Below are 23,029 nucleotides of genomic sequence, written 5' to 3'. Positions count from 1 at the left end.
ATTTGTGAGCCTAGTCAGTGAGTGTGTCAGGGGGATGTCCCACTGAAGCTTGATCCTCCTCTTGCCTGACATCCACAAACAATTAATTTCTGCTAAGGTTTTTTTAAATTCGTTCTCATTCATCTCATTTGATGTGAGCATTGCTGGCTAGGCCAGAATTTGTTGTCCATCCTTAGTTGCCCTTGAGAAGGTGACAGTGAGCTTCCTTCATGAACAAGGTACAGTCGCCTGGTGTAGTACACCCACAGTGCTTTCTGTAGTGGTTTGATACAACTGAGTGGTTTGTTGGGCTGTTTCAGAGGGAAGTTAAATGTCAATCACATTGCTGTAGATCTGGAGTCACATACAGGCCCGACCGGGTAAAGAAGGAAGATTTCCTCCCCTGAAGGACATTAGTGAACCAGGTGAATTTTTACAACAATTCAGTAGTTTCATGGTCACCATTACCAAGACTAGGTTTTTATTAATTGAGTTATTCACAGATTTATTAATTAATTGACTTTAAGTTCTCCAGCTGCTGTGGTAAGATTTGAACTCCTGTCTCCGGACCATGAGGCCAGGCCTCCGGATTACTAATACGATAACATTACCTCTCTGTGACCGTTCCCGTAATTAGAAAATGATTGGGACTGATGTCCTCTTTCTGGATGAATAAGGTCCACTGCTAGTTATCTACCAGGGTTAAATCCAGAATTGTGGTCTGAGAAGCCGTCCAACTCTCTTGTCAATCACATCTAGACAATCTGCATTCTGCAGTTAATCTCTGTTCTGTTTCTTTTCACAACAGGAGCTGGTGAAATTCTGCAAATATGTCCTGAACAGATTCTTTACCTTAGCTGCTAAGAATGGCAAGGCTTATGTGGAACTGCTGTTCTGGAAAAATATTGCAACCATTCGCGAAATGACTGAGGGCTACAGGAAGGATGATCAAAGGCAAGTGTATTGAGCATGAGAGCTTGGGAGGTGTTGGGTCTTCTGTACTGTGCTGATATTGCATAGTGCCCCCTGAACTAAAAAAAAATTAGTTAATCAGATGGTCAAGATGCAAAGATTAGTGTTACTGACGTTTTGATAGTCTTGGCAATCCTTACTTTATTCCTACTGTGGCCTGTGTGGACCTGAAATGATTGGCTGTTACTAGATTAGTTGATTGCCAAAGTGGACTTGGCCGTTAAGGTTTTATGCTTGCTGACCACATGCGTTATGCATTCTTTCTGTTAATGGAGTGGAAGAAGCTGATATTATAGAATAGCCCATATAAGGCACAGACACAAATGAACTTTCATTTGCAGTTGTGGTAACGAATGGTTTTGACTTCTTGTAGTGGAGAAAGCAAGAGGGCTCCAACTTGGTCATCAGAGGAAGAGGAGGAGCTTGAAACACTGTATCTAAGATTCAAAGAGGAAGAAGGAGGTACATGTTGTATTTGGGTTATTTCTGAATATATCCCATATCAAGTGTGCAACTGACATTTCTCTCCAACAGTTTCATTTAAATTCACTACATAGAACTTTACAGCACAGGAGGATGCTATTTGTCCATCTTGTCTGTGCCGGCTCTTTGAAAGATCTATCCAATTAGTTGCACTCCCCTGCTCTTTCCATACCGTCTTGCAATCTTTTCCCCTTCTGTCCGATAATGTTCCCATTGGTGGCAGGATGGAGAACCAGAGCGCACAGATTTAAGGAAATTGGTAAAAGGAGCAATGGAGACATGAGCAAAAAACTTTTTCACACAGTGAGTGATTAGGATCTGGAATGCACTGCCTCTGAGTGGTGGAGGCAGGATCAGTTGAGGCTTTCAGAAGGGGATTGGATCATTATCTGAAAATGACAAAAATTGAAGGGCTACAGGGAAAAGGCACTTGGTGATTTGCCCCTTCAGAGGAGCAGCACAGACTCAATGGGCTGAATGGCTGCCTTCTGTGCTGTAATCATTACATGATTCTATGTGGAGTTTATGATCTAGATTTCTCATACAAACAAATGTTTAATTGCTTCATGGGGAACCTTGCATCCTGATGATTACAGACATATATTTAAAAAGTAAAATTTAGGTGTTACGTTGCATTGTGATCTTTCTTTCCTTTTATAGATAAAGATGTCATTGACAATATCATGGAACACATTAAAAATGACTTGAGAACCAGGAAGCAGATTGCTGCAAAACTCGTTCAGATGAACCTGGTGGACAGTGTAAGAGATTTAAAACGTGCCAAGTAAGTGTGGTGTTGCTTGGCTACTAAAGGGTAGACAGTGGAATCTTGGTGGTCAAGACTTTCAAATGTGACACTAAGGAGCACAATTGAGAAACTGACCACAGGCTGAAAACGTGTCAGTTGGTTCAAGAGGATGGTCATTTCCCTGGACTTGCTTCATATTCCCTTCATAGTTCCCTTCAGTATGATGCTTAATTGTTCCATAGGCAGTGGAGCAGTAACACATGAGTTTGCACCCCCGATTGTTCACATACAGGGCTCATTGTCTGACTTGAGCCGTAGAAGGGCAAATGGGAGAGAAAATTGAGGACAAGTTCTCCCAGGCTATTCTTGATTACAGCCTGACAGCTAATTTTAAAGTAGAATGGCGGAGGAAAGGGAAAGTGTTATTACTTGAGACCAAGGGTGGTGTAGATCTCAAGATGATAAGGAGGAGGGAAATAATGTTTTTTTTGCCATTCTCTCTTAATCAGTTTCTTCCACCATCCTTCTGGGGTTTTATCATCAGCAAAGCATTGAGAACCAATATGTGGGAGATTTATGGGCCCCTTGTTTTGAAATTCACTTTGAAATGCCTTGTTTTTGTTGTTTTAAGGAAGGGAACTAAAATTGTGCTTTGGAGAGAGGAGCAGGAGATGGAGCTTGAGACACTGTTTGTCAAGTTCAGGGGATCAGATGGTAAGTTGTAAGTAGCTGGAATTAATTTGCTTCTGTCATTTTAAAAAAAAAATACTGAGATCATAAGACAGTTCCTTGTGTTCCCTGACAGAGAACCAATTGTTGAGGCTTTTCTCTCACCACAAGCTGGAACTTTCTGACTCAATGCAAAACTGGGATCAAATCTTCAATCTGCCAGCCTGTTGTGGCTAAGTGACTAATTGCCTTAACCAGTTGAAGCTCTTTAAAATGATTTATTTGACATCCAGGTGTCAAATGAAAACTCAAAAGAATTATCCATAAGCTCTAAAGCATTGTAATCTGAGCAAAAAGGGCAAAATGCAATTGATGAATTTTTTTTTATCTGCAGATGTCCTTGGTAATATCATGAAAAACATAACCTGCAAGCGATCCAGACCTAGGGTTATTGATAAGCTGATCAGTATGGGCCTTGTTTCTGATAGAAAGGAACTCTACAAGAAGCGGAGGAAACTAACAAAAGCAGCAAATCAGGTACTCTAGTATTCCAGCACAATCGCATAGTCTGTTGATTGAAGTTTTTGTTGTGGTGTTATAGTGGGAATTGGGCATGCTATTTGCATACAAAATATAATGAAATAAAATGTGACCTGATCATGTGTCACCTGTAAGTGGCCTCCAATAATTACAGCATGTGAAATGAGCGTAGTGGTGTGAGAATGAGGTGGAAAATTGCAAAAAACCTTCATTTTCTGCTTGTATGTATCCAAGCCCCATTTCCTCAATAGGCCAGTAGATAACAAGCTGCCCAGAAGCATACTGGTAAACTTGGTTGATTCTCCTGGTGAAGAAATGCCTCCAGTCTATGCCTTTAACTGTAACTGAGGGAAGAATTTATGAGGCAGCTGCTTTTAAATTTTTTTACTCATGAAGTCAGCTGAAGTTATGACGAAATGTTACTGGAATGGTTCCACTTGCAGAATTGCCAAAAAATAAGATAAAATGGTCCTTAGGAACAGAAGTCGACCATTCAACCTCTCGGATCTGCTCTGTCATTCAGTTAGATCATGGCTGATCTGTACCTCAACTCCATTTTCCCACCTTGGCTCCATTTCCCTTGATCCCCTTGCCCAATAAAAATCTGTTGCCCTCAGTTTTGAAAGGTCCAATTGACCCCCAGCCTCAATAGCTTTTTGGAGGCGAAAGTTCCAGATTTCCACTCCCCTTTGTGTGAAAAAGTGCTTCCTGTAATCACCCCTGAATTGCTTGGTTCCAGTTTTAAGATCCTGACCCCTCGTTCTTGATTCCCCATCAGAGGAAATAGTTTCAATATATCTACAGTATTGAACCCGTTTCATGTTCTTTTATAACCAAAGGAATGCAGGGCAGGTCGGTTTGATTGATTTTCAGTCCTTTAATCCCCAGCAATGAACTTCTGTTCTGTAGAATCTTGCAGGTGTATTGAGTAAATGTTAGTAGGGAAATTTTTTGGCTCCATTTTTTTTCATTTGGGGACATTGTCGGTGTCAAAATACTTGAATTTGCAGTGATTTCTGTGGCTTCCTGTCAATGAGGGGAGTCTACTGCTTGTGCCCTCGGCAGAATTTTAGAATTTAGTTATTCTGTTTTCAATATGCTCTTTCCTAAGCTTAAAATGTAAAATGGTTTTTAAAAAGACTAACAATGAGCACATTGATCTATCTGGGCAAACAGAAATTTTGTTCATTTTGTGTTTGCCGAGAAAAAATTTCTGAAAGGCAACTAAGTTGTAAGATCCTCTAACCCTAAATTATTATTTCAGGAGGAAGAGGAGGACTTCCTAAATGATCTGGGCTATGATGCTGTTCAGGGGTCGTCTGAGGTGGAGGATGAACTCGATGAAGATGACAGCAGTGAGGATGAGAGGGGAGAGCTGATGATTAAACCTACATCAAGATATGCTGCAAAAGGAGATGGACAAAAGATGGGCGAGAGTGAACCTGACCCAGCAATCCCGGGTCTGTGCTGCAAACTTCAGCAACAAGGTGAATTTCAAAATTAAAACTCAGTCTTTCAGTTGGTTTTTTGCAAAACTATCTACTGTCCTCATGTTGGATGGGCCAAATTGTGGTAATGTGGCTTTATTTCTTCATTTAATCTGATAATTAAATCTTGGGGTAGGGGGCAGATGGATTTGCACACTGGCCTTTCAGCCTTGGGACCTGGGTTTGATTCCAGTATTTGGGCAGTCTCAGTCCCAGTTGGGGTATATGGGTGCATGTCACCTAATTGACACAAACTCAAACCGCAGGATGGTGGGTGTGTGAGATGGTGAATTTTACATGGTGCAATAGGGAGCACTCTTCTAAGGCTGGGACAGAATAGTGAGAGTTTTAATCTGCATCAAGCCATGCTACGCCTGAGTGCTTGGCACTGACACTGGGTGCCTGAAACAGTAAAGTGTTCCACTTTACAGCACTGATATCCCTCACCTTTATATGAAATTCACCTAAAGAATTGGACTTTGCACAACTGAATGCTGGGGTGAGGATTTTTCCAGTGCTTAATTGTAGTATATCCATGTAATCGTAGATGATACTTGTGATAACAGGATTGTAGCAGCCTAGAGTCCTCTCAAACGGATTTAGTGTATCTTAGTGATATCCGAGGAGATTAGTTTTATTAGATTATTCAGTTAATCCATCAGAAACTGGATAAGTTTCTCCTCGAGGTGTAATCTTTACAAAGGATTGTGTGTTGAAACAGCTGACAATTAGAGCTCTCCTAATGATTCAGTGTGGAAAGTCCTAGGTGCAGTTCTTGTTGCTGCTGAGTTAGCTGATTGTTGGAAGGATGATCCAGTTATCATTACTGCCCTGAGGTCAGCTGAGAAAGGAAAGAAAAATTAGCATTTCTATACTGCCTTTCATAACCTCAGACCTGCCAAACCACTTTACAACCAATGAAGTACTTTGGAAGTGTAAAAGCAAAAAACTGTGGATGCTGGAAATCCAAAACAAAAATAAAAATACCTGGAAAAACTCAGCAGATCCAGCAGCATCTGCGGAGAGGAACACAGTTAACGTTTCGAGTCCATATGACTCTTCAACAGAACTAAGTAAAAATAGAAGAGAGGCGAAATATAAGCTGCTTTAAGGGGGGTGGAACAGGTAGAGCTGGATAGAGGGCCAGTGATAGGTGGAGATTGCCAAAAAATGTCACAGACAAAAGGACAAAGAGGTGTTGAAGCTGGTGATATTATCTAAGGAATGTGCTAATTGGTGACATTAAGGGTAGAAAGCAGGACGAGCAAGGGACAGATAGCCCTAGTGGGGGTGGGGTGGGGGAAAGGAATCGAAATAGGCTAAAAGGTAGAGATAAAACAATGGATGGAAATACATTTAAAAATAATGGAAATAGGTGGGAAAAGAAAAATCTATATAAATTATTGGGGGGAAACAGGGGGATCGGAAAGGGGGTGGGGATGGAGGAGAGAGTTCATGATCTAAAATTGTTGAACTCAATATTCAGTCCGGAAGGTTGTAAAGTGCCTAGTCGGAAGATGAGGTGCTGTTCCTCCAGTTTGCGTTGAGCTTCACTGGAACAATGCAGCAGGCCAAGAATGGACATGTGGGCATGAGAGCAGGGTGGAGTGTTGAAATGGCAAGCGACAGGGAGGTTTGGGTCATGCTTGTGGACAGACCGCAGGTGTTCTGCAAAGCGGTCACCCAGTCCACGTTTGGTCTCTCCAATGTAGAGGAAACCGCATTGGGAGCAATGAATGCAGTAGACTAAATTGAGGGAAGTGCAAGTGAAATGCTGCTTCACTTGAAAGGAGTGTTTGGGCCCTTGGACGGTGAGGAGAGGGGAAGTAAAGGGGCAGGTGTTGCACCTTCTGCGGTTGCATGGGAAGGTGCCGTGGGAGGGGGTTGAGGTGTAGGGGGTGATGGAGGAGTGGACCAGGGTGTCCCAGAGGGAACGATCCCTGCGGAATGCTGCCAGGGGGGTTGAAGGAAAGATGTGTTTGGTGGTGGCATCATGCTGGAGTTGGCGGAAATGGCGGAGGATGATCCTTTGAATGCGGAGGCTGGTGGGGTGATAAGTGAGGACAAGGGGGACCCTATCATGTTTCTGGGAGGGAGCGGAAGGTGTGAGAGCGGATGTGCGGGAGATGGGCCGGACACAGTTGAGGGCCCTGTCAACGACCGTGTGTGGAAAACCTCGGTTAAGGAAGAAAGGAGGACATGTCAGAGGAACTGTTTTTGAAGGTAGCATCATCAGAGCAGATGCGATGGAGGCGAAGGAACTGAGAGAATGGGATGGAGTCCTTACAGGAAGCAGGGTGTGAGGAGCTGTAGTTGAGGTACCTGTGGGAGATGGTAGGCTTGTAATGGATATTGGTGGACAGTCTATCATCAGAAATTGAGACAGAGAGGTCAAGGAAGGGAAGTGTCAGAGATGGACCACGTGAAAATGATGGAGGGGTGGAAATTGGAAGCAAAATTAATACATTTTTCCAGGTCCAGATGAGAGCATGAAGCAGCACTGAAGTAATCATCGATGTACCAGAGAAAGAGTTGTGGGAGGGAGCCAGTGTAGGACTGGAACAATGAATGTTCCACATGCCCCATAAAGAGACAGGCATAACTGGGGCCCATGCGGGTACCCATAGCCACACCTTTTATTTGGATGAAGTGAGAGGAGTTTAAGGAGAATTTGTTCAGTATGAGAACAAGTTGAGCCAGACGGATGAGAGTAGTGGTGGATGGGGATTGTTCGGGCCTCTGTTCGAGGAAGAAGCTGAGAGCCATCAGACCATCCTGGTGGGGGATGGAGGTGTAGAGGGATTGGACGTCCATGGTGAAGAGGAAGCGGTTGGGGCCAGGGAACTGGAAATTGTTGATATGATGTAGGGTGTCAGAGGAATCACAGATGTAGGTGGGAAGGGACTGGACAAGGGGAGAGAGAATGGAATCAGGATAGCAAGAAATGAGTTCTGTGGGGCAGGAACAGGCTGACACGATCGGTCTGCTGGGGCAGTCCTGTTTGTGGATTTTGGGTAGGAGATAGAAGCAGGCCGTCCAAGGTTGGGAGACTGAGGTTGGAAGCTGTGGAAGAAAGATCTCCAGAGGAGATGAGGTCAGTGACAGTCCTGTAAACAATGGTTTGATGTTCAGTGGTGGGGTCATGGTCCGGGGGAGGTAGGAGGAAGTGTCTGCGAGTTGTCGCTCAGCCTCTGCGAGGTAGAGGTCAGTGCGCCAGACAGCAACAGCACCACCCTTGTCAGCGGGTTTGATGACAATGTCAGGGTTGGACCTGAGAGAACGGTGTGCAGCAAGTTCAGAGAGACACAGGTTAGAGCGGGTGAGAGGAGCAGAGAAATTGAGATGACTAATGTCACGCCGACAGTTCTCAATGAAAAGATCAAGAGAAGGGAAGAATGCAGAGGGAGGGGTCCAGGTGGAGGGAGAATATTGGAGGTGGGTAAAAGGATCCATTGAACGGGGAGAGGACTCCTGCCCAAACAAGTGAGCACGGAGACGAAGGCGGTGAAAGAAGAGTTCAGCATCGTGCCGAGCCCGAAATTCATTGAGATGAGGGCGTAAGGGTATGAAACTAAGTCCTTTGCTGAGCACTGAACGTTCAGCATCGGAGAGGAGAAGGTCAGGGGGTATAGTGAATACACAGCCGGGGCTGGGATTGGAAGATGGGGTGGGGACAGAGGGACAGGCGGGGGTGGAGGGTCTGTAATGAAGTGTTTTTCATTTATTTACTGGCTAGATCAGCATTTATTGCCCTTGAGAAGGTGGTGATGAGCCACTACCTTGAACTGCTGCAGTTTCTGTGGTGTAGGTACACCCATACTGCTGTTAGGGAGGGAGTTCCAGGATTTTGACCCAGCAACAGTGAAGGAACGGCCGATATATTTCCACGTCAGGATTGTGAGATGCTTGGAGGGGAATTTCCAGGTGTTGGTGTTCCCATCTATCTGCTGCCCTTGTCCTTCTAGATGGTAGAGGTCACAAGTTTGGAAAGTGCTGTCGAAGGAGCCTTGGTGAGTCGCTGCAGTGTATCTTGGAGATAATACACACACTGCTGCCACTGTGCATCGGTAGTGGAGGGAGTGAAAGTTTAAATAGTGGATGGGGTGCCAATCAAGTGAGCTGCTTTTTCCTGGATTGTGTTGAGCTTCTTGAGTGTTGTTGGAGCTGCACTCATCCAGGCAAGTGGAGAGTATTCCATCACACTCCTGACTTGTGCCTTGTAGATGGTGGACAGGCTTTGGGGAGTCAGGAGGTGAGTTACTCTCTGCAGAATTCCCAGCCTCTGACCTGCTCTTGTAGCCACAGTATTTGTATGGCTAGTCCAGTTCAGTTTCTGGTCAATGGTAACTCCCCAGAATGTTAATGGTGGGGGATTCAGCAATGGTAATGCCATTGAATGTCAAGGGATGATGGTGAGATTCTTTCTTGATGGAGATGGTCATTGCCTGGCAGTTGTGTGGCACAAATGTTACTTGCTACTTATCAGCCCAAGCCTGAACGTTATTCAGATCTTGCTACACATGGTCATGAACTGCTTCAGTACCTGAGGAGTTGTGAATGGTATTGAACATTGTGCAGTCATCAGCAAACATCCCCACATCAGACCTTATGATGGAAGGAAGGTCATTGATGAAGCAGCTAAAGATGGTTGGGCCGAGGACATGACCTTGAGGAACTGCAGTGATGTCCTGGGACTGAGATGATTGACCTCCAACAACCACAACTGTCTTCCTTTGTGCTCGGAATGACTCCAACCAGTGGAGAGTTTTCCCCCGATTCCCATTGACTCCAGTTTTGCTAGGGCTCCTTGATGCCACACTCAGTCAAATGCTGCCTTGATGTCAAGGGCAGTCATTCCCACCCCACCTTGGGAGTTCAGCACTTTTGTCCACGTTTGGACCAAGGCTGTAATGAGGTCAGGAGTTGAGTGAACGTCAGTGAGCAGGTTATTACTAAGCACATGCTGCTTGATAACACAGTTGACAACACCTTCCATCACTTCACTGTTGATCGAGAGTAAACTGATGGGATGGTAATTGGCCAGGTTGGATCTTTCATGCTTTTTGTGGACAGGATGTAGCTGGGCAATTTTCCACATTGTAGGGTAGATGCCAGTGTTGTAGCCACAGTTGTAATGTAAGAAACGCTGTCATTACCATTGCAAAATCTGGATACTTTTCTATTTATGGAAGTGGAGGAGAATTTAAATAGCAGTGACTTATTTTGATACCAATATTTATTTCTGACAATTCTTAACTCTTTGGACTCCTCAATCTTGTTGCTTCTCTTCTTTCTCTCCTTGCTCATTGAAAGGGTTGTGGAGACCCTTCTAACACTTGGGTTTTAATCTGGAACAAAAGCCTGGATAGGTCCAAGCAACATGTGGCACTTGAATACAATGGATTAAAAAAATTAATTTCATTTTCTGATTACAGGTCTGTCAGGCCCTCTTCTGTGGCTGCAGAACTGCCTCAACAGAACAGCAGACAAGCGAGAAGACGATGGTTAGTACTTTATTACAATTCCTGATCTAAAGACACTACTTTTATCATGTTGGTTCATGCATACTATTGCTGATGTCCTATGCTGGAGCATCAATCAAACTGGAACTTAACTTTAAGAACACTTCCGATCTATCTGCCACACGCATGCAGAGTAACCCAGCTGAGTTTCTGAGTGAATGTTTCATGCTGGGTAGGAAAATCTGAAGGAGTTGTCAGTCTTTATGTGCTATTGGTAGCAAGTTTCAGAATAACATAGGCAGAAAGACTTTTTTTCAGTAAAGTGTGAAAGTTTCTGGCTTTGGCTGTAGAGTTTCCATGTTTCAGTATTCTGTAAAACTGATTTCTATGCAGGGACCTCGATTGCAGTCCCGCTTGTCCCTTTGTCTGAAGAAAATGAAGATGCTATGGAGCATGAAGTGTTCCAGAAACTTCTGAAGAAAGTTGGAATTCGGCCTCCTGCTGATGAACAGGTAAACTAAGTGAAGTGCTAGGGCATGTGAATGCTAACTAAATAATAGTTTAGATAAAAATTAGACTAAAACAGACTGTAAGCTATAAGATAAAAGCAAAATACTGCAGATGCTGGAAATCTGAAATAAAAACAGAAAATGCTGGAAAAGCTCAGCAGGTTTGACAGCATTTGTGGAGAGAGAAACAGTTAAAGTTTCGAGTCTGTATGACCCTTCTTCAGAGCTAAAGAGAAGTAGAAATGTGGTGAAAGAGATACTGTTTAAGTGGGGGTGGAACAGGTGAAGCTGGATAGAAGGTCAGCGATAGGTGGTGGCTAAGGAGAGATTGACAAGATGTCATGGATGAAAAGACAAAGGGAGTGTTAATGGTAGTGGTAAGAGCTAAAGGGGGTGCTGATAGTGGCATAAAGGTAAGAAAGCAGAATGTGTTAATAATAGGTATGTAAACAATAGATTTTTTTGCATTCTTCCTGTGATTGCTACGACGTGCGTTTTAATAAACGTTGCTCATATTGCCAGCACTTTGGTTTAAACATTAAACGGTATTTGCAATTAGCACTTAAAGCACTGCAGCTCAATGTACTCATGTGGGTGCTGATGTCTGTCAGACTATAATGGTCACTACCAGGTATACGCTTCTGCTATAAGCCTGTTTTTATGCATCAAAGGCCATGTATCTCTGTGATGTAGAACGCAAGCTTTTAATTGCTCTTAAATTTCATTCTTTCCTATTACACTAGGTCACCTATTGAAACTGTTGTACTGTTGCTTACATGATATTTTGGGAAGCATACGTTAATGGTCCATTACACACTTCAGAATTGGGGGATTTTAGTTTTTAACTGTCGGCTGAGGCTCAGTGGGTCGCATTCTCCCCTCTGATTCAAAGTGGTTGGTTCAATTCCCACTCCAGAGTCTTGAGTACAACTGGGGCTGTGACACCCTGTGCAGTACTGAGGGAGTGCTCCACTATTGGAGGTGCCGTCTTTCAGATGATTTGTTAAACCGAGGCCCCTCTGCCCTCTCTGGTGGACATAAAAGATCCCATGGCCAGTATTTTGTAGAAGAGCAGGGGAGTTCTCCCCTGGTGTCACGGGGCCAATATTTATTCCTTGCCAACATTACTGAAATTAGGTTATCTGGTCTTCCCTACAATTATTTCTATATGTGATGTTCCTTTGTATTTATTTCAGGAATCTTTCTGGCGTATTTCTGCTAACCTGAATGTTCAGCAGTTGCGCAAGATTACTTCAGTTATTGCCCTGCAGGATGGTGGAGGAGAGGCAGTGGAACGAGATGAAGATGTTATTGCGGACCAGAGGTCTGAGGTCTTACGAACTCTGGTGATGGCCAGGGAGAAGAATGCTACCCTTACTAAAGGTATCAAAATAATTTTGAGTTGCTTTGCAACTGAAAGTTCTGGTTTTGTGTTTTAATTCTTGGCTTGCTGCAGGTTTATTTATCCTTTGAAAGTTGGTAACTGTGATGATGCTCCAACCTATTGTGTGTTGAATGGTAGATGCGCGCCCACAGTTTTCAAACAACTGGCCCTGTCTCGGGGAGCTACTGAGTAAGATGTTTCCCTCATCCTTCCCCAAGTAGGCAATTCTAAGACCATTAAGTTGTAGTTATGAAGTGAGGGTCACACAAGTTAAAAACAATCTAAAGTAGCAGGGAGAGAATTTTTGAAATGTTTTCTCTTGCTTGGTCTGTACACCTCCTGACATCTGCACCTTTTATATTTTACAGGTGGCGATGATGAATCTGAAGAGAGAACCAGGCGAGCTCACGAGTCCACCTCTGGATCAGACAGTGACACCAAAAGGCAAGTGATGAACAATATTCCTTGGCTTGTAAGCTCTAGTACACTGAACCTGGTGGTACAATGCCAGTGATGTGTCTTGGAATGGCGAGGCTCCCTTCTATAGACTGCTAAGGAGAGAGGAGGAAGTGATAGAATAAGCAGTCTATTTCGGATGTTCTTACCAGTTGATTATAAGCAAAGCACTACCTGCACAGGAGAATAGATGGTGCACTGGGCTGCTTTCGTCTCTGTCCGATGGAAAAACATTTTCACTAGGCTGGTTTGAAGAATTCTTAGTGGACTGCATTTGTGAAGGTTTTTAACAGTCGCTGGTTGGTTTCAATCCACAGCATAAAACTGATTGGCAATCTCACTGAGACCACAAAACATGTTTGGTGTGGGAAATGTCACACTGACACAGCAAGGGGTGTTCTTCAGTGATTGGAGGTTAAGGCATGTTAGTGAAGCATAGTAAAGGAAGTTTCACCTTGTATCTGATCCGTGCTGTACCTGATATAGGAGTGCTTACTACTGACATCGAGTGTAATAGACTGACCTCTATTAGGACAAAAAAACTATACCTCAATCAGTGAAATGGGGTGGAGCAGCTGAGAAAGAGAAACAAGTGTAAATTAAACCTTTTTGTTCAATAAAAGGTAGAGGAATGTTTTGGTATCTCACTGTAGACAAATTATGAAATGAACATTTGCTGCTTCTCCAGTTCTTTGGTTTGCGGAGCAGACCGATACACAGTCTCTGCACCTTGAAAGGGATAGTTGAGATTGCACCACTGTAATTATACTCCGTGTTAGATGTAGGGATGTATCCACATCACCTCCACTTAGAATGTTCCCTTCCTCTCCCTACATTGCAACAGTGACTAGACTTTCGGAAGTACTTTATTGACTATAATGTGCGTTGGGACGTTCTGAGGCCATGAAAAGTGCTCCATGACCGTATCATTGAGATCCTAAACTGTACATATTGCTGTGTGAATACATGTCCTAGCACTGTGATACTGCAAGCTGAACATGTCATGCTGTTCGAGTGCCCTAAACTTTAGTGTTTGTGAAAGTTTTGCTCAGTAAATTTGATGATGAGCTGTGCTGGTCCTGTGTGGATTAAAACCAGGTTATATTTCACTGTTACAGTTATGGTGAGAAGACCAAACCCAAACATCTGCTAAAGCGGACTCGCCTGCTCGATAGCGATGACGAAATGGACGACAGGGGTAAGATTCTGTTTTTCTTGAAAAACCTTTTTAAGATGCATTAGTTTTTTTCTCTCTGAGACGCATCTTCTCTTGTAGATAAAGATCTCTTGACAAATATCAGTATTGCACCAGAATCCGTGCACATTTTTGACTCTGCAAATGCTATCCTTCTTGCCACCACCTCCCCACAATGCCTATATTACTCAAAGCCTAAAATTGGAGCATTCTGTTTGTAGATCCTCTGTTAGAGGGCAATGTGAATTGTAGCTGCATGATTTTTCATCACAATAATATAAAGGCAAATTACTGCGGATGCTAGAAATCTAAAACAAAAAGTGCTGGAAAAACTCAGGAGGTTTTACAGCATCTTTGGAGAGAAAGGCAAAAGTTAACATTTCGAGTCTGTATGACTCTTCCTCAGAACTAAAGAGAAGTAAAAATATGGTGAAATATATACTGTTTAAGTGGGGTGGGACAGGGGAAGCTGGATAGAAGGCCAGTGATAGGCAGAGGCAAAGGCGAGATTGCAAAAGATGTCATAAACAAAAGGTCAGGGGGTGTTGATGGTGGTGATACTGGCTAAAGGAGGTGCTAATGGTGACGTTAAGAGTAGAAAACAGGATGAGCAAGTGACAGATGGCCCAAGTGGGGGTGGGACGATGTGGGAGAAAAGATCAAAATGGGCTAAAAGGTGGGGATAAAACAATGAATAAAAATGGAAATAAATTTTTAAAAATAATAAAAATAGGTGGGGAAAAAATATATGTATAAAAATGGAAAAATAAATATTTTTTAAAAGGGGATCAAAAAGGGGTGAGGATGGAGGAGAGTGTTCATGGTCTGAAGTTGTTGAACTCAATGTTAAGCCCGGAAGGCTGTAAAATGCCCAATCGGACAGGAGGTACTGTTCCTCCAGTTTGCGTTGAACTTCACTGGAACGTTGCAGCAGGCCAAGGACAGACATGTGGACATGAAAGCAGGGTGGTATGTTGAAATGGCAAGTGACAGGGAAGTCTGGGTCATGCTTGCAGACAGACCAAAGGTGTTCCGCAAAGCGGTCACCCAGCTCGGTGTCTCCAATGTAGAGGAGACCGCATTGGGAGCAGCGAATGCAGTAGACCAAATTGAAGGAGGTGCAAGTGAAATGCTGCTTCACCTGAAAGGAGCATTTGGGCCCTTGGACAGTGAGGAGGGAGGAGGTAAAGAGGCAGGTGTTGCCCCTTCTGCGATTGCATGGGAAGGTGCCATGGGAGGGGGTTGAGGTGTTGGGGGTGATGGAAAAGCAGACCAGGGTGTCCTGGAGGGAACGGTCCCTACAGAATGCCGACTGGGGGTGAAGGGAAGATATGTTTGGTGGTGGCATCATGCTGGAGTTGGTGGAAATGGCGGAGGATGATCCTTTGAATGCGGAGGCTGATGGGGTGAAAAGTGAGGACAAGGGGGACCCTATGATTTTTTTATCACAATGGGAGGGCATGAGGTCACAATAATAAACCAAGTTGTGCTCCCTGCTTCCATAGAAGGGCACAGAATTGGAAAGCCTACAGCAGCCAGCTATTAAAACAGTATGGGTAGCAGCTGGGGCGTGTTTTGCACATGGACAGGAATCTGTTGATTCCGTGGTTTTAATGGTCTTGAATGTGGACTTTCAGATGAGGAAACCGTTGAAGTGGAGGCGATGGAAGACCCCGATACTGACTCTGAGGGGTCTGACTCCAAGGTCACCCACAGACTGATTAAAAGGCGGCGTCGAGCAATTGATGATGATGATGAGGAGGATTAACCACAATGACTTTAGTCTTTTTGAAATGATTTTGAACACTGGGTCAAACCAAAGGCTGAACATCCCTGAAGATTTGGAAACAATCAAATATATACCCTACACACACTATTTCAAACCACCTGTGTGTGCACTCACATTGTTTTAAATTAATTTTTTAAACCCAATAAAAAGTGAAATGTATACAAAGTGAGAAGAAAATGACGAGATTGTACAGGTTTCTTGCTCCACAGTCACCTTGCGAAAATGAAAAGGGAGCACAGTCGATTTATGGAGAGACTTCGTAGTTATCCTGGTTGTATTGCTTGATGCAGGTTGACTCCTTATCCACTTGAAATGAATGTGTGTGTGTGTGTTCTATGAGGGAGAGCGTTTTGTGTTTTCATGTTCTGACATTCGCTTCCCCCACACCCCCAAATGGATACTATGGTTACATGGAGTCATAGAGTTTTACAGCACGGAAAGAGGCCCTTTGGCCCATTGTGTCCGTGCTGGTCATCAATCCCCTATCTACTCTAATCCCATTTTCCAGCACTTGGCCCGTAGCCCTGTGCGCTACGGCGTTTCAAGTGTTCATCTAAATACTTCTTAAATGTTGTGAGCGTTCCCGCCTCTACCACCTTTTCAGTTAAATTAGAAAGAGTAGCCATCAATATTCCTTTTTAAGTATTTACTGTGAATTTTAACATAAGATTTTCTTATTGTATAATTCAGTTTTGTGCATATCATTATTTGATTTGACGTCTGGTATAGTGTTGGTTCCTTCTTTGTCAGTTTGTTTTAAACCTGCTGTTTGTTAACTGGTGGTAAGTTCCAACTTTGTTGCAATGAATTTCAGGCAGATTTTAATTGCCAACAGAACATAAACACTTTGTGTGTGTGGCATGATTTTTCTTAAATGTGATGAGTTTACTTGAACATCTCCATGTCATTCTTCTCCATGTACTGAATAGTTGAATTAATAAAGTGGGACGGATCATAGCTTTTTCAGTTTCATATAAAGCACAATTTGATTTCAGCCATGCGTTTTAACAATTTTGATGGGGCCGATCAAAGCCCATCCCTCTAATCCCATTGAAACCCAACCCTCTGGTACCCTCACTCTTGCCATTATAGCATCCAGTGGTATTCTGACTGTCCCCAAAGCTTTTATCTTCCCTACTCCACCCACCAAATTACTCCAAACCTTTCCCACTTTGATCAAATAAGTTCTTTTTGATACTATTTTAAACTTCTCTGCACTATTTAATATTTTTACACACTCTTGTGCTACACACTTCAGCTCGATTTTGTAGTAGTTCAAGATAATCATTCACCAGAGTCGAACATTCTGCTTTCATTTTGAAGCTTGATTTTCCTGAACACCCAAGTGAATTTACCTCAATGTAGACTTAAGTGATGGTGAAGTTAGATGTTAATTTCCTGTTAGTATTAAGTGCAGATCACAGTAAAATATTTGAGTTGCCCTGTGTACCACATTACCCATTAGAGTGGAATGGCACAAGTTTGCTCTGCAATTTACCTCATAATGAGTTCCTGAGATGCTCCTTGTATGGAGGGAAAATAACTCAAGCAATTCTTCATACAAAGAGCGAAAGGAGCAATTAGATCAGATGCTGAAATGGGGGAAATCTAAGTTCTTTCTGGACGAATGAATTTAGATGAGTTGACTGGCCTTACTGAATGATAATTATCTTGGGATCTGAAGATGTTAACACTGTTGTCTCCTTGTGATTGGTTAAGGAGGTACTTTGACCAAAGGCTTGGGCATTGCCTACCTTTGTAGGCTAGAAAACAGATCATTCCACGAGTATGATGTTTTTATCAAATTTTAAAAGAAATTGAACAGCAGAGTATTTGTAAATACAAATGATTTTTTACAGCATAATCCAAAAATAAATATAAATATAGAATTGCAATATAATTCTAATTTTAAGTTGAAAATATAATTTTTAGCAAGCACTGTTTTCTGTTTATATAGGAGAGGGTCTTTTCATGTTTATCTGTTCTCTTTTGGAATGAGAGCTGATGGCGGTGTTTGGTCTTCTCTATTTGTGTGAATGCTCTTGATACTGAGTATGGCATAAAAAAAATCTGGTCTAATGTTGGGGAGTTCAACATTCCGGTGTGTTCCAGCATCTAAACCTCGAAACTTTCATTTAAAATTTGCTTTAATCTAAGGGTGGAACTGGTACAAGTGGCTTGCAAAACTGCTGACTTAACTCTACTTGTGTGTCATCTACAGTAACCTTGTGTATATATATGCCTCGCTGTGTTTTAGTGGAAAATGGAGCTTAAATTTGCTCTTGCTCATGTAATGACTGATCTGTGTGGCATATAATTCCTTTTCCAACATAAGCTCTGCTATAATACATGGCACTCTTTGAAGGAGTACTATCTAGCTTTGGCCTAAATCAGGAAATTCCTTGGGAAAGGGAAACAGTGGTGGCACAGTCTGATCACTCTTAAATTCTAGAAATGAATTGAACTCAAATGGCTGCAGTTTGAAAGGTAGGCTATAACCCTCTCGTTGCTTTTCCCCAACTTCAATGATGCTGACAAGAGCACTATTCTAAGGTGTTGATACTTCACCTGATGCTTTTCTTGTTTTTCAAGGAAATAATTGAGATGAGATGGAGTGAAGGGCAGTACCCATTTTACACCTGATGTAGTCCTATTAATCCAGCAGAAAATGGGTGTGTCACAGAAAGTAAGATTTTTTAAAATCCATGTATGGTCTAATGCCTGAGAAACCCGATTTTAAATAATTGAAAATAACATAGCAAATAGTTCTGTATAGTTTTAAGATTCATTGGTGTACAGTTTGAGTAAACATTTAATTTTTAAAAGCAGCTTTATTTAGTGTCATTACAACTAAAAAAAAAAAATCAGCTTAATTTTAAGGGTTGCAATTAGTGGAAACTTGCCATGGTGATTAATTTAAGTTGTGGGGCTAGTCGAGCTAATTCTGCTACATTTTTTTTTTAAAAACCAGACCAAAAGTTCTTGGAAACGTGATTTGCAATGGATTTAATTTGTGCTTGAAATATCTCGATCTTTTGTGCTGATTTGGCTGATTTTAGGGTGAACTGTGCGGGGAAAAATTCCAGCACAGCCTAGCAGAAATTCCAGGCCATAAAGTTGACAGATTATATGGCAACAGTCAGCACTGTCCAATGATGTGAAATTTCAGACTCAAGTTCTTATACAGAATCAGACTTTTGTCTACCCGATTCTAAACACAACATCTTGCATTTATATAGTGTCCTTAAAATAGTAAAAATATCCAAGTACGCTTCTTGGAAATGTAACCAGACAAAAATTGACACTGAGTTTAAGAAGGCGATATTAAGACTGGTGACTAAAAGTGTGGTCAAACAGGTATGTTTTAAGTAAGTGGAGGGAGGGAATTCCAGAGTTTGATGCAGTGTAGACTTAAACTGCTCATTTACAGCCTGACTTCATCACTGGGTTCAGTTCTTCCTTTAACGACTACTTCCAAATCTTAATCCTGAACACATTCTACAACGCAGGTAATCCTAACTCATTTAACTCAGTGTTAATATGCAGCCTCTAAATGGCTCAGTAAATAAATAAATTGCCTGTTATGGTATTGGTGCCATATGGAGCTCAATCCCTGGCCTGTTGTGTTGGCTAACAATGTAATTGGCATTAGTGTCCCTGGGCTAGGAAGTGATGAGGGTGTGGGAGAAAGAATCATCCAGGTGCTCTCTAGCCTGCATGTCTTGCTGAGAAGTGCGTGCATGTGGTGAGGAAAAGATGGTTGCTAAATCCACTGGATTATAAACTTGCGGATTAATAAAATCGGATATCTCAATTGGGACAATAACAGTGGCAATACAATTGAACTCTGGTTCCTAGGGCAACATCCTGCTGAAAAATGCATAGGTAGTTTGGTCAGGTGGGGGAAATGTTTGGTTTGGTTTGTTTATGATGTCTCCCATAACCTAATAGCATGATGACATTCAATACCTCAGCTCAGATATGAAGAACCCTACATGGAGGAATAGTGCTTGTGTCACCATTCTCCAATATTAATCCGATCTGTGCAGGAGGGGAGTAAGTGGAGGAGGTAATTAAAATTCTAAAATAACATGCCAGCCAGTGTAAAATCTTTTGAACTTCAATTCAGTGAGGAACTTGATATATTGTAATGTTTGAGGAAAGTTAAAGTGTACTGTAATGGATTTTTATCATTGTTATTTTCAGGTGTCCCCTGGTCGATTTGGCCAGATCTGTCAAAAATCATGTCCCTTGTAAATGTAAAAACAGATAGCAAGAGTTTCTAAAGGTATTTAAACAGGAAAAGAGTAGCTAAAGTGAGTGTTGGTCCTCCAAAGAGTGAGAATGAGAAGTTAATAGATAATAAGGAAATGGCAGATGAAATGAACAAATATTTTGCTTCTGCCTTCACTATAGAGGACGTGAAAAACATTCTAATAATAGTAAATCAGGAGATGGAAGGGAGAGAGGAACCTGGTTAAAATACAATCATTAGTGAAGCTGGAAAGGTTCCATCTGACTGGAAAGTAGCAAATGTAACCCCTCTACTCAATAAGGGAAGCAGAAAACTAAGCCAGTTAGCTTGATGTCTGTTGTGGGGAAGGTGTTAGAATCGATCATTAAGGAGATTGTAGCTGGACATTTAGAAAAACTCAAGGTAATCAGAAAGAGCATGGTTTTGTGAAAGGGAAATCATGTTTAACCAATTTATGAGAGTTCTCTGAAGGAGTAACAGGCGCTTGTGGATAAAGGGGAGTGTGTAGACGTGCTTTACTTGGATTTCCAGAAGACATTTCATAAGGTGCCATATCAAAGGTTATTGCGGAAAATAAAAGCTAATGGTGTAGGGGGTAACATATTAGTGTGGATAGAAGATTGGCTGGCTGGCAGTAAACAAGAGTATGCATAAATAAGTCTGTCTGATTGGCAGGATGTGACTAGTGGAGTCCTGCAGGGGTCTGTACTGGGGCTTCAGCTTTAGCTGAGGGGAGCGAAGGCATGGTAGCTAAATTAGCAGATGACACAAAGATAGGTAGGAAAGTATGTTGTGAAGAAGACATGAGTTTGTGGATGGATATAAATGGGTCTTTTTTGGAGTGGCAGGTGGTGACCAGTGGGGTACTGCAGGGATCAGTGCTTGGGTCCCAGCTGTTCACAATATATATATCAATGATTTGGATGAGGGAACCAAATGTAATATTTCCATGTTTGCTGACAACGTGAAACTTGGTGGAAATGTGAGCGATGAGGAGGGTGTTAAGAGGCTTCAGGGCGATTTAGACAGGTTGAGTGAGTAGGCAAATACATTGCAGATGCAGTATAACGTGGATAAGTGTCAAGTTATCCACTTTGGCAGGAAAAACAGAATGGCAGGGTATTATTTAAATGGTGATAGATTGGGAAATGTTGATGTACAAAGGGACCTGGGTGTCCTTGTATGCCAGTCACTAAAAGCAAGCATGCAGGTGCAGCAAGCACTTAAGGTGGCAAGTGGTATGTTGGCCTTCATTGCGAGAGAACTTGGATACAGGAGCAAGGATGTCTTACTGCAGCTGTACAGGGCCTTGGTGAGACGACACCTGGAGTATTGTGTGCAGTTTTGGTCGCCTTACCTAAGAAAACATATACTTGCCATTGAGGGAGTGCAACGAAGGTTCACCAGACTGATTCCTGGGATGGCAGGATTGTCGTATGAGGAGAGATTAGGCTGACTAGGCCTGTATTCACTGGAATTTAGAAGAATGAGAGATTTCCTTGAAACGTATAAAATTCTGACAGGGATGGACAGACTGGATACAGGGATGATGTTTCCTCTGGCTGAGGGGGTCTAGAACAAGGGGTCACAGTCTCAGGATACAGGGTAGACCATTTCAAACTGAGATGAGGAGAAACTTCTTCACTCAGAGAGTGGTGAACCTGTGGAATTCTCTACCACAGAGGCTGTGGAGGCCCCAGTCACTGAATATATATAAGGAAATAGATTTCTGGATTCTAAAGGCATCAAGGGGAATGGGGAGAGTGCAGGAGTACAGCGTTGAGATATTGAATCAATATGATCATATTGAATGGCGGAGCAGGCTCGAAGGGTTGAATGACCTATTGCTATTTTCTATGTTTCTATATAGATAAGTTAGTTGAGTGAGTGGGCAAAAATCTGACAGATTGAGTATAATATAGGAAAATGAACAAGAATAAAAAAAGAGTATTACTTAAACAGGTGACGCCTGCAGAATTTTGAGGTGCAGAGGGATCTAGGTGTTCTTGTACGAGTCACAAAAAGTTAGTATGCAGGTACAGCAAGTAATTAAAAAGGCTGATGGAATGCTATCCTTTATTACGAGAGGAATTGAAGATAAAAGTAAGCATGTTATGCTTCAGTTATATAGGGCATTGGTGGGACCGCACCTCGAATATTGTGAACAGTACTGGTCTCCTTATTTAAGGAAGGATGTAAATGCGTTAAGAGACAGTTCAGAGGAGGTTTACTAGATTAATACCTAGAATGAGGAGAGGTTGAACAGACTCGGCTTGCTTCCACTGGAGTTTAGAAGAATGAGGGGTGACTTGATTGAAGTATATAAGATCCTGAATGGTCTTGAAAAGGTGGACATCGGAAGGATGTTTCCTCTTGTGGATGTGTGCTGAACAAAGGGGCACTGTTTTAAAATTAGGGGTTGCCCTTTTAGGACAGAGATGAGGAGAAACTTTTGTGAGGGTTATGCGACTTTGGAATTCTCTGCCTCAGAAGACGGTGGAGGGGGAGTCATTGAATATTTTTAAGGCAGAGGTAGATAGATTCTTGTTAGGCAAGGGAATCAAAGGTTATTGGGGGTAGATGGGAATGTGGAATTTGAAACACAAACAGATCAGCCATGATCTTATTGAATGCTGGAGTAGACTCGCAGGGCCGAATGGCCTACTCCTGTTCCTATTTCGTATGTTCATATGTGATCGCTCATAATCAGCCGTCAGAGGGAGAAATGTGTGGACAACAATTTTGGTTTTTCTTAAAGTTTCAACATCCCAATCAGATGAAATTAGATTCGACATGATGCCATAATAGCATGTGGCAAAGCATAAAAATGAAATGGAATAAGTACAGAACGTACAGCACTTTACATTATCAGGAATATGGGGAAGAATCATCTTGTTTGATTGAGTTTGACACAGTTTAAATTGATCAGCACAAAAGAATAATCAGCATTTACAATGATTGCCAAAGGTCTGAGGGCAAAAACTCCACTGCCCCACTCCTGGTTGCAAATTTGGAGCGTATATCACAAAATTGTGCGTTCCATCTAGATGAGCAGTGCTGCAGAATTTTTCCTCTTTGGTTTTCATATGAATCAACATATG

At 42.3% G+C, this 23,029-nt stretch overlaps 1 protein-coding gene across 3 annotated transcripts in view; it reads left to right on the top strand.

Annotated features, from left to right (window-relative positions):
• The window catches only part of LOC121273212 (E3 ubiquitin-protein ligase NRDP1), a 96,400-nt gene extending 79,770 nt beyond the window's left edge, over nt 1-16,630 (top strand). For all 3 annotated transcript variants that reach the window (XM_041180203.1, XM_041180204.1, XM_041180205.1), the window contains exons 19-30: nt 788-933; nt 1,325-1,413; nt 2,095-2,218; nt 2,814-2,896; nt 3,246-3,388; nt 4,656-4,878; nt 10,314-10,382; nt 10,734-10,852; nt 12,046-12,232; nt 12,602-12,677; nt 13,808-13,887; nt 15,522-16,630. In XM_041180203.1, the coding sequence (XP_041036137.1) occupies nt 788-933; nt 1,325-1,413; nt 2,095-2,218; nt 2,814-2,896; nt 3,246-3,388; nt 4,656-4,878; nt 10,314-10,382; nt 10,734-10,852; nt 12,046-12,232; nt 12,602-12,677; nt 13,808-13,887; nt 15,522-15,652 (1,470 nt within the window). In that variant the 3' untranslated portion in view covers nt 15,653-16,630. The remainder of the gene's footprint in view (nt 1-787; nt 934-1,324; nt 1,414-2,094; nt 2,219-2,813; nt 2,897-3,245; nt 3,389-4,655; nt 4,879-10,313; nt 10,383-10,733; nt 10,853-12,045; nt 12,233-12,601; nt 12,678-13,807; nt 13,888-15,521) is intronic.
• Nucleotides 16,631-23,029: the final 6,399 nt, after the last annotated feature.

The sequence above is a fragment of the Carcharodon carcharias genome, chromosome X, assembly GCF_017639515.1.
Source record: "Carcharodon carcharias isolate sCarCar2 chromosome X, sCarCar2.pri, whole genome shotgun sequence".
NCBI lineage: Eukaryota > Metazoa > Chordata > Chondrichthyes > Lamniformes > Lamnidae > Carcharodon > Carcharodon carcharias.
This window is presented reverse-complemented; position numbering and strand designations above follow the sequence as displayed.